General features: G+C 40.6%; 1 protein-coding gene across 1 annotated transcript in view; it reads left to right on the top strand.

Annotated features, from left to right (window-relative positions):
* Positions 1-7682, top strand: part of cox7a2l (cytochrome c oxidase subunit 7A2 like) — a 13666-nt gene extending 5984 nt beyond the window's left edge. The window contains exons 2-3 of the mRNA XM_061931925.2: positions 6740-6874; positions 6963-7682. Of these exons, the coding sequence (XP_061787909.1) occupies positions 6740-6874; positions 6963-7103 (276 nt within the window). The 3' untranslated portion in view covers positions 7104-7682. The remainder of the gene's footprint in view (positions 1-6739; positions 6875-6962) is intronic.
* Positions 7683-12102: the final 4420 nt, after the last annotated feature.

The raw sequence follows: 12102 nt of genomic DNA, 5'->3' as shown, positions 1-12102 counted from the left end.
GTCAGTGCTGATTGCTTTCGGCATTTTGTTGGGTGTGGCGCCAACCGGAGATGTCAACATGCAGAGTTTCAAGCACTCTTCATTCTCTAGCGGGTGACTTTTCAACTGATGGTTCAAATTAGTAGTGCCGCTACTTTTTGTAGCAACGCTTTTGCCACATACTTGACTTATTACGGTTGTCTGTTCAACATCTTCCCGCTTGAAGCCAAACCACCGCCACCCACTAAATAAAAAAACAAAAACATTTCCAAATATTAGCCGCAGATATATACGTTGGGAAACAAGTCATTTACACTGAAATATTTTGTAAATTTTCATTGTTAATTGTTTCCAAACGGTGTCTGTACAGCGGCTGATTAAAAAAAACGGAAGTCATCGTCATGGAACCACTAGCTGCGAAAGCTTGCTCTCCAATCAGCTAAACAGACTTAATAACTCTACGGTGACTTGAATTTGTCGGGTAGCACCAAATCTATATGTGGCGGTCCAAATGTATTCAAACGCTTTGAAATGTTTTTGAAATACTGGTTCATGATGTGATCGCAGTAGTACAAAACCTCGTATTATGAAATCATTTAAAATGGAACGATTATGCCGATGATAAATGAAGAATGCAGGACGGCATCACAGCATACCAGGGGTGTGACGGTACACAAAAATGTCGGTTCGGTACGTACCTCGGTTTAGATGTCACGGTTCGGTTCATTTTCGGTACAGTAAGAAAACAACAAAATATACATTTTTGGGTTATTTATTTACCAAATTTGCAAAATCTTCCACCAAAAATATTTTTCTTAGTGGAATATTTGATGTGAAGTAATCGGAACCTTGGATAGGTCAATAATTCATAATAACATTGATTTTGATTCAATATTATCTTTAGAGCAATGACAGTTTGAAAGAAAAAAAAACAGCTTTGTTTTATTAGTCAACATTGCAACTTTTTCTAAATTACATTTAACCTTTAAGCTTTTTTATTCCACTTTTGTTATGTTTTTGTTTATTTTAATAGTATTTTTAGAATGTGCCGTGGGCCTTTAAAACATTAGCTGTGGGCCACAAATGGCCTCCGGGGCACACTTTTGACACCCCTGCTATAGATAATAAAAAATTAAATGTGATAAATCTATGGATAAAAAGCAGATTCTGGCGACACATGCGCATTTATCATAACTCTCTCTCTCTCTCTCTCTGTCTCTGCCCCTCCCTCACCAGTGCTGCTGCGAGCACAATTTGTTTTGTTTTTAACCCCTTCTTAACCCTGAACGTACATTGAAAATACACGCAACCCTAACTCAAAATGTTGTACATTTGAGGCATTTAAGAAACTCCGTAGCCCGTTAGCTGCTGGCATGCCGTGTGTTGTGCCTCGGTATGCATTGTTTACACAACGTGCGTTACGCTACTTAATATGTCCGTGTGGAAACTCGTTCGGTACACCTCCGAACCGAACCAGAACCCCCGTACCGAAACGGTTCTATACAAATACACGTACCGTTACACCCCTACAGCATACTATAGCAAACTTCAGCTCCTGTGCCCATTGAGCTAAGGTGGATTACTTACCCTAACCCCAACCCTAACCCTTTATCACTAAAAATGTTAACTATCCTGAATGAGCTGCGCATTTGACCCTTTTGTGTTCAAGTCTGTTAAGAAATGGCAGGAGCCTAACAACAAGGACGATACACACATTCGTAGCAAATTTGCTCTATTTAAAGCAGGCTTCTGAATCAGTTGAGTCGTACGTATCTTCAGTGGAGGGGGGTCTTCAGTGGAGGGGGATCTTTCCGGGCCTTTGGTCGCTCCTCCTGCACACACTACAGCCGTGAATGTGTGACATCTTAGCACCTTCGCTCTTCCACCCCTGCGCTGTAATTATCACCTTTGCAGGCATGTCACGTGACTTAGAAATTATTTTTGAAACGCGGCATACGCTCGCCCCGGAGGTGACAAGCATGTCGTTGGCGGTCGATAACGGTCCCAAGTCGTGTTGTTTTGATTGCATTGCTATACGTGTATTATAAGCACGTGCAGCCAAAAAGGCTGGCTGAACGTGGCAAAAATGATAATCACCATTATTTTTTATTGATATTGAAATCGCTATTAAATGGCACAATTAATCATGAATTTGAATGACCAAAACTTCAATTTTAAAATAATTTGAAAGAACTGGATATAAATCAGTAACAAATAAACAAGTAAAATAACAATAGGTACAACAATAAATAAAAAATAACAATAACAATATGACAAAACAATAAAATTCAGTTATTCATGTAAATTTTTTACCTTTTTACACTTATTTTACCACTATGGAGTGCGTGCTTTTTGTGTCATAAATTACATTTTATAAAATCTATCAATCAATCAAAAATTATTTGTACAGCTCTTAATCACAAGTGTCTCAAAGGGCTTCCCCTGATCTTAAAGGGGAACATTATCACAATTTCAGAAGGGTTAAAACCATTAAAAATCAGTTCCCAGTGGCTTATTTCATTTTTCGAAGTTTTTTTCAAAATTTTACCCATCACACAATATCCCTAAAAAAAGCTTCAAAGTGCCTGATTTTAACCATCGTTATATACACCCGTCCATTTTCCTGTGACGTCACACAGTGATGCCAATACAAACAAACATGGCGCATAGAACAGCAAGATATAGCGACATTAGCTCGGATTCAGACTCGGATTTCAGCGGCTTAAGCGATTCAACAGATTACGCATGTATTGAAACGGATGGTTGTAGTGTGGAGGCAGGTAGCGAAAACGAAATTGAAGAAGAAACTGAAGCTATTGAGCCATATCGGTTTGAACCGTATGCAAGCGAAAACGACACGACAGCCAGCGACACGGGAGAAAGCGAGGACGAATTTGGCGATCGCCTTCTAACCAACGATTGGTATGTGTTTGTTTGGCATTAAAGGAAACTAACAACTATGAACTAGGTTTACAGCATATGAAATACATTTGGCGACAACATGCACTTTGAGAGTGCAGACAGCCCAGTTTTCATCAATTAATATATTCTGTAGACATACCCTCATCCGCTCTTTTCCTGAAAGCTGATCTGTCCAGTCCAGTTGGAAATGCATCTGCTTTGAGTGTCACAGGATATCCACACATTCTTGCCATCTCTGTCGTAGCATAGCTTTCGTGCGGAACAAACGTCCAATTTCTTGCCACTTTCGCATCTTTGGGCCACTGGTGCAACTTGAATCCGTCCCTGTTCGTGTTGTTACACCCTCCGACAACACACCAACGAGGCATGATGTCTCCAAGGTACGGAAAACAGTCGAAAAAACGGAAAATAACAGAGCTGATTTGACTCGGTGTTTGTACTGTGTTTGAGAAAATGGCGGATTGCTTCCCGATGTGACGTCATGTTGTGACGTCATCGCTCCGAGAGCGAATAATAGAAAGGTGTTTAATTCGCCAAAATTCACCCATTTAAAGTTCGGAAATCGGTTAAAAAAATACATGGTCTTTTTTTCTGCAACATCAAGGTATATATTGACGCTTACATAGGTCTGGTGATAATGTTCCCCTTTAATCCACAAATGTTTGTTAATGAAATGCAAAAATTGTCACATGTATTGGTGGAATATATCTTTGGAGAATTTTGAGTACTATATTTTCCGGGCTTTAAGGCGCACTTAAAAAAAACATTTCTCCCTCAAAACTCGACAGTGCGCCTTATAACCCGGTGCGCCTAATGCACGGAATAATCCTGGTTTTGCTTACCGACCTCAAAGCTATTTTATTTGGTACATAGTGTAATGATAAGTGTGACCAGTAGATGGCAGTCACACATAAGAGATAGGTGTAGACTGCAATGTGACTCAAGTAAACACCACCAACATTTTATATGTTCCATTGGAAAATATAGAACACTACACACGGCGCTCAAAAATCTATCAAAATGTTTTAGTACGACTTTGGTAAGCTATGAAGCCGCACCGCTTGATGGATTGTACTGTGCCTCAACATACGAGTATTTTATGGTGTGTGTATAAGGTAAGACATTATCTGGCGTTTTGTTTCGCGACATTTTGCAAAAGCAACTTTTCTTAGCCTCTGGTACTTGCTAAATTAGGAGCCTTTGTTTGCTTACTTACTACTAAAAGACAAGTGGTCTTGTATGTTCACTATTTTATTTAAGGACAAACTTGCAATAAGAAACATATGTTGTAGCTGAGATAGGCTCCAGCGCCCCCCGCGACCCCAAAGGGATTAAGCGGTAGAAAATGGATGGATGGGTGGATGTTTTAATGTACCCTAAGATTTTTTGTTAAAATAAAGCCAATAATGCAATTTTTTGTGGTCCCCTTTATGTAGAAAAGTACCAAAAAGTATCAAAATACATTTTGGTACCGGGACAACACTACTGCCGACAATATCACGTATCCCTAATAATAAGTCAGAATCCACCAAAGATGTTAGGGCAAAACGAGCTTATTTTGTTTGGATTAAAGTATGCTTTGTAGAGATGTCCGATAAATGCTTTCAAATGTAATATCGGAAATTATCGGTATCGGTTTCAAAATTATCGGTATCTGTTTCAAAAAGTAAAATTTATGACTTTTTAATACGCCGCTGTGTAAACTGACGTAGGGAGAAGTACAGAGTGCCAATAAACCTTAAAGGCACTGCCTTTGCGTGCCGGCCCAATCACATAATATCTACGGCTTTTCACACACACAAGTGAATGCAAGCATACTTGGTCAACAGCCATACAGGTCACACTGAGGGTGGCCGTATAAACAACTTTAACACTGTTACAAATATGCGCCACACTGTGAACCCACACCAAACAAGAATGACAAACACATTCCGGGAGAACATCCGCACCGAAACACAACAGAACAAATACCCAGAACCCCTTGCAGCACTAACTCTTCCGAGACGCTACAATATACAACCCCCCCCCCCCAACAACCCCGCCTACCTCAACCTCCCCATGCTCTCTCAGGGAGAGCACGTCCCAAATTCCAAGCTGCTGTTTTGAGGCATGTTAAAAAAAATAATGCATTTTGTGACTTCAATAATAAATATGGCAGTGCCATGTTGGCATTTTTTCCCATAACTTGAGTTGATTTATTTTGGAAAACCTTGTTACATTGTTTAATGCAGGGGTGCTCACACTTTTTCTGCAGGCGAGCTACTTTTCAATTGATCAAGTCGTGGGGCTCTACCTCATTCATATATATAATTTATATTTACTTATTTATGAAATATATGTTTTTGTTAACAAGTTAAAGGTGTTTAATGATAATGCAAGCATGTTTAACACATATAGTTAATATTGTTAACAAGTTAAAGGTGGTTAAAAATAATACAAGCATGTTTAACACAAATAGTTAATATTGTTAACTTAAAGGTGGTTAAAGATAAAACAAGCATGTTTAACACATATAGTTAATATTGTTAATACATTAAAGGTGTTTAATGATAATACAAGTATGTTTAATACATATAGTTAATATTGTTAACAAGTTAAAGGTGTTTAAAGATAATGCAAGCATGTTTCACACATATAGTTAATATTGTTAACAAGTTAAAGGTGGTTAAAAATAATACAAGCATTCTTTAACACAAATAGTTAATATTGTTAACAACTTAAAGGTGGTTAAAGATAAAACAAGCATGTTTAACACATAGTTAATATTGTTAACAACTTAAAGGTGGTTAAAGATAATACAAGCATGTTTAACACATATAGTTAATATTGTTAACAAGTTAAAGGTGGTTAAAGATAATACAAGCATGTTTAACACATATAGTTAATATTGTTAATAAGTTAAAGGTGTTTAAAGATAATACAAGCATGTTTAACACACATAGATTCCTTTCTTTCATGAAGACAAGAATATAAGTTGGTGTATTACCTGATTCTGATGACTTGCATTGATAGGAATCAGACAGTAGTGATGATAACGTCCGCATTTTCGAATGGAGGAGAAAAAAAGTCCTCCTTTCTGTCCAATACCACATGGAAGTGGTTGGTTTTTGGCATCTTATTTGTCCAGCTTCCGTACTCTGTATACACTTTACAAGAAATACATTGTCGGCAAACTCCGTAGCTTGCTAGCTTGTGCACGCCAGATTTCTGAGACTCTTATTTTGGTAGCGCAGGCAGGATGAAGCAGAGCTTTTATTGTGCAACTGTGCAGTCGGTCTTTGGAGTTTTGACGAAAGGTAGGGCGCCAGAGTCTGTTGAAATAAAGTGTTTCTCGCCTTCCAGTCGGTAATTTTAATGAGCTGGCAGCAGCCAGCGTCATCTCAGAAGACCATCGGGTGCCGTGAATGTCAATCAAGTGACGAAAGTGACGTCATAGTGAAGATTTATGATCGCTCCTTTTTAGGACTATTTTTTTAATGCCTGGCTGGTGATCGACTGACACACCCTCCGAGATCGACCGGTAGATCGAGATCGACCGGTAGATCGCGATCGACGTAATGAGCACCCCTGGTTTAATGCATCCAGCGGGCATCACAACAAAATTAGGCATAATAATGTGTTAATTCCATGACTGTATATATCGGTATCGGTTGATATCGGAATTGGTAATTAAGAGTTGGACAATATCGGATATCGGCAAAATGTGCTTTGAAAATAAAATGTACAAAAATGAGTTTAAAAAAAAAAGGTACAAGGTTTAAAAACCCCTAATGGGCATTTTAACTTAGCTATTATTAAATTTTCTTGGTTTGACATTTTCTCGTGTTTTTTTCCACAGGGTCTGAGGCCAAGTGTACAAACAGAATCCCCTTCCATGATCTTTGCCACACCCACCAAGGTGGTGTCGGAGCGCGGGGCCGTGGTGGAATTCTTGGGGGCCAACAAGGTGCCTGACTTGCAGAGGATATTCCAGGTAAAAATCCCGCACATGTAATGCAATAATGCATAATTGACGGTTTCCTTTTCAACGTCCTGTGCCCTCCCACCCCCAACCCCTGCAGACGGCAGATAACGTCCCCGTTCACCTGAAGCGTGGCGTCCCTGACCAGCTGCTGTACCGCACCACCATGGCCCTGACCATCGGAGGGGTTCTTTACTGCCTGGTGGCTCTTTACATGGCGGCCCAGCCCAAAAACAAGTGACCCGCGCCAACCCTCACTTGACACTTTTATTTTCAGCCACGTTTCCACCAAGCGGTCCAAAAAAAGTTTCTATGGCACGGCCAATGTTGAGAAGAAAACTGCTTAGCTAGCATTATAGTCCTTTATAAATAACAGTACGACAAATGTAACACATGACTTTTGCGCCAACAGCTGAGAACATTTTAGGTAAAGAAACCAATCATGACACTTCAAAGCAGCCACTGCCTAGAGGTTGCTTACAGCTACAGCTGCTAGTGGCAAATGTTCTGCCGCAAACACAAGGTGAGGCACCAAGCAATCGGACAAAAGTAAAAAAAAAAAAAAGTAAAAACGGAGGACATTTTGACGCACTGTCATGTACTTCACAAAATGAGCCAAACTGTACTGCTTGGTGGAAACCGGGTTCAATTTGACATAATGTAAACCCAGCGTTTAGCCCCGCCCTCTTTCCTACGGCTCGGAACTCTCAGCAATCACAAATGACCATTGTCTCACACACAAAAACAATATCACCATTTTTTAGTTAAAAAAAAAAAAAGATATTTAATTAAATAAACTTGATGGGAAAACCGGGTAAAAGTTGTCCATTCTTATTTTTCCTTACTGGAGATGGGTACCGAATCCGGAATTTGCATAGAAATCCAGCGATGTCATATTACTAGAGATGTCCGATAATGGCTTTTTTGCCGATATCCCGATATTGTCCAACTCTTAATTACCGATACCGATATATACAGTTACGGAATCAACACATTATTATGCCTAATTTTGTTGTGATGACCCGCTGGATGCATTAAACAATGTAACAATGTTTTACAAAATAAATCAACTCAAGTTAGAGTTAAATGCTTTAAAATGTAATATCGGAAATTATCGGTATCGGTTTCAAATAGTAAAATTAATGACTTTTTAAAACGCCGCTGTACAGAGCAGTTGCGTCTCCCAGTCAGCAGCCCCTCCCCTCTCCCACCACACACAACACAGGAGTTGCCGACTGCAGCATGAGAGGTTTACTGGCGACGCTTGATGACCTCATCAAACCGCCGCGAGCGAAACATAACAAGAGTGTGTTGTTGCCGGTGCTGTAGCCGTGGCTAACAAGCCAGCTCGCTCGGTGACTGACAAACGACACCATGTCTATGGTTTGGGATTATTTAAAGTGTCTCTGACGGATAAAAAACTGTCTGCAAAAAGTTGGTTATGCGAGGAGGAACCAAGACGTCTTCCTTTAATACGAGCAATTTGATCTCCCACCTCTTCAAGAATCATAAGGAGATAGACGATGAATACAAGCGGAAGATGGATTAAAAGCAAACACCGAAAAAAAGTAGTACCACACAGTTGTCGCTTAAAGACTCCGCCCAAAGGGACAAGCGGTAGAAAATGGATGGATGGCTGACTGCTAGGCCTCTTCAAGCACTCACCACTAGCTTGCAGAACATTTGTGTAACTCATACAAATACGTTAGAGCAGGGCAGATTGAGCCCAGTTTATAATTTCCTGTTATACAGTATACCAGGCAGTTTTGCACTAAAGGAGGACTATGTTATTGTTTACTTTATTACTCTAGTATACTCTGGACTGAAGCTGTGTGCCTTCATTGTTTTTGTAGCTGTTGTTTTGAGGCATGTTTAAAAAAAAAAAAAGCACTTTGTGAAAGTCAAAGTATAGTACTTCCCATAGTTGTAGTGGGTATCAGGATTATCTCAGGGAGAGCATGTTCCAAATTCCAAGCTGCTGTTTTGAGGCATGTTAAAGGGGAACATTATCACAATTTCAGAAGGGTTAAAACCATTAAAAATCAGTTCCCAGTGGCTTATTATATTTTTCGAAGTTTTTTTCAAAATTTTACCCATCACGCAATATCCCTAAAAAAAGCTTCAAAGTGCCTGATTTTAACCATCGTTATATACACCCGTCCGTTTTCCTGTGACGTCACACAGTGATGCCGATACAAACAAACATGGCGGATAGAACAGCAAGCTATAGCGACATTAGCTCGGATTCAGACTCGGATTTCAGCGGCTTAAGCGATTCAACAGATTACGCATGTATTGAAACGGATGGTTGTAGTGTGGAGGCAGGTAGCGAAAACGAAATTGAAGAAGAAACAAACTATTGAGCCATATCGGTTTGAACCGTATGCAAGCGAAACCGACGGAAACGACACGAAAGCCAGCGACACGGGAGAAAGCGAGGACGAATTCGGCGATCGCCTTCTAACCAACGATTGGTATGTGTTTGTTTGGCATTAAAGGAAACTAACAACTATGAACTAGGTTTACAGCATATGAAATACATTTGGCAACAACATGCACTTTGAGAGTGCAGACAGCCCAGTTTTCATCAATTAATATATTCTGTAGACATACCCATATCCGCTATCTTTTCCTGGGGGTCTGGCGGCAGATTTCTTTGACTTTATCGTTGGAAATGCATCTGCTTTGAGTGTCGCAGGATATCCACACATTCTTGCCATCTCTGTCGTAGCATAGCTTTCGTCGGTAAAGTGTGCGGAACAAACGTCCAATTTCTTGCCACTTTCGCATCTTTGGGCCACTGGTGCAACTTGAATCCGTCCCTGTTCGTGTTGTTACACCCTCCGACAACACACCGACGAGGCATGATGTCTCCAAGGTACGGAAAACAGTCGAAAAAACGGAAAATAACAGAGCTGATTTGACTCGGTGTTTGAGAAAATGGCGGATTGCTTCCCGTCATCGCTCCGAGAGCGAATATTAGAAAGGCGTTTAATTAATTTTAATTTTTCCCCTCCCTCAGGGGGGGGGCTCGGCGGGGCGGTTGCTGGTTGTTCCATCTCCATCGTTGGGGTCCCTGCGGGTGGGGTGGGTGGTTCCCGTGGCCCTGTGCCTGGGTGGTCCTGCGGCGGCCGGTTTGGGTGGGGTGGCCGGGGGCTGGCCTCGCCGCGCTCTCCGGGGGTGGGGGGTGGGCTCGTGGGGGCCCGGTTGCCGGTGGGGCGGGGGCGGTCTTCCCGTCCGGTTGCGGGGAGTCTCTGGGTCCCTCGGGCGGGGCGTCTCGCCTTTCTGCCCGTGTGGGGTGTGGTCTCTCGCTGGCTTGGGGTCTGGCTGTCCCCTGCTTTTCTCGTGCCCTGTCCTCTGCCGGGTGCGTCTGTCTGCGGCCTGCTGCTGGCCCTTGTGGGCGGTACGGTGGGTCGGGCTCAGGGGTTCCTGTCGCTGGCCGGCTTGGCTGCGTGGGGGCGGTGGTCCCTGGTTCCCTGGGCACCACGCCTCCTGTTTGTGGGTTGGGCTCTCGGGGGTAATGGGGCCGTGCTCTGGCTCCCACGCACTCTGGGAGTCGAATGTATTGTACATGCAAATTCACATATGCTCACATACGTACATAGGTACCTACGCTCCCACATACATACACAAATACAGTACATATTTACCTACCTAATGTTCGTACATCCACACGCACATTCAATATACAAACATACACATACACATACTGTACATATACATTCACTGTACAAACACATATACACACTCTGTACATATACATTCACTGTACAAACACATATACACATTCTGTACATATACATTCACTGTACAAACACATATACACATTCTGTACATATACAAGTACATATGCATACTTACACTCATGCACATAATCACGTTTCATCAAACATATATTAACGTTGTTGCCCTAGGGTAAACTGGGTGTAACACATGGCACACTGACAAAGCTTAACCTATTGTGACTATAACAATCTACAAGGTTAATGTAGGTTGCTTCTCTTTCTCCCCCTCCATTTTTCTGCATTCTTTCGTATCTCAAGTTATCATTACGTATATGTATTGTTGCATTTAAACAACTGTATTGTTGATAATAAAGGTAAATTATTGGTATTGTTCATTATCAATAGCGCTATTTCTATTGGTATTTGTATTGATCCATTTGTAGTGTAATAATGCTCATTGTCATTTCTGTATTATTTTTTATTTTTCGCTAACTGCTTATTTGCTATTACTTTTACCATCATATTTGTACATGTCATATTTGCTGATGTTGCTCTATTGTTGTTGTTGTTGTTGTTTGCTGTTGTTGTTTTTGTCTCTCTGTCTAATCCCCCTCTTGTCCCCACAATTTCCCCCTCTGTCTTCTTTTTTTTTTCTCTTTCTATCCCTTCCTGCTCCGGCCCGGCTGCACTAAATGATAATATAAATACATTTAATAAAGTCAAATACAAATAAGGCAACAAGAGAAGTATCCTACACTTCTCTTTTGTAAAGTAAATCTGAACAGCCGACATGGGCATCTACATCAACTATATGATTTGCCTGAGAAGCTGGACAGGACATAAAAAAAAAAAATAAAAAAAAAAATAAAAAAAAGAAAGGTGTTTAATTCGCCACAATTCACCCATTTAGAGTTCGGAAATCGGTTAAAAAAATATATGGTCTTTTTTCTGCAACATCAAGGTATATATTGACGCTTACATAGGTCTGGTGATAATGTTCCCCTTTAAAAAAATAATGCACTTTGTGACTTCAATAATAAATATGGCAGTGCCATGTTGGCATTTTTTTTTCCATAACTTGAGTTGATTTATTTTGGAAAACCTTGTTACATTGTTTAATGCATCCAGCGGGGCATCACAACAAAATTAGGCATAATAATGTGTTAATTTTCACGACTCTATATATCGGTAATTAAGAGTTGGACAATATCGGATATCGGCAAAAAAAGCCATTATCGGACATCTCTAATTCTAACCTCAATTCTGCTCACTAATTTGTTACTGGTATTTTTTTTTCTGCCATTCCAATTGAACAAGTTTGGCTGCGTCCTGCTTGTTGCACATAACAACTCGGTAGAAAGTTAATTTGTGTTTCTTCTTTTTTCTGTTTTTTTTTTTGCTACCTTTTACCAAATGGACAATTATGCAAATGAGATGCCTGCAGTCCTGTGGGAAAGTCTACATTCATGTGCGTCCTGCAACATAACTCCTCACTCGGCATAAAAGCATCCTCAT

This window comes from Nerophis lumbriciformis, linkage group LG39, assembly GCF_033978685.3.
Source record: "Nerophis lumbriciformis linkage group LG39, RoL_Nlum_v2.1, whole genome shotgun sequence".
NCBI lineage: Eukaryota > Metazoa > Chordata > Actinopteri > Syngnathiformes > Syngnathidae > Nerophis > Nerophis lumbriciformis.
This window is presented reverse-complemented; position numbering and strand designations above follow the sequence as displayed.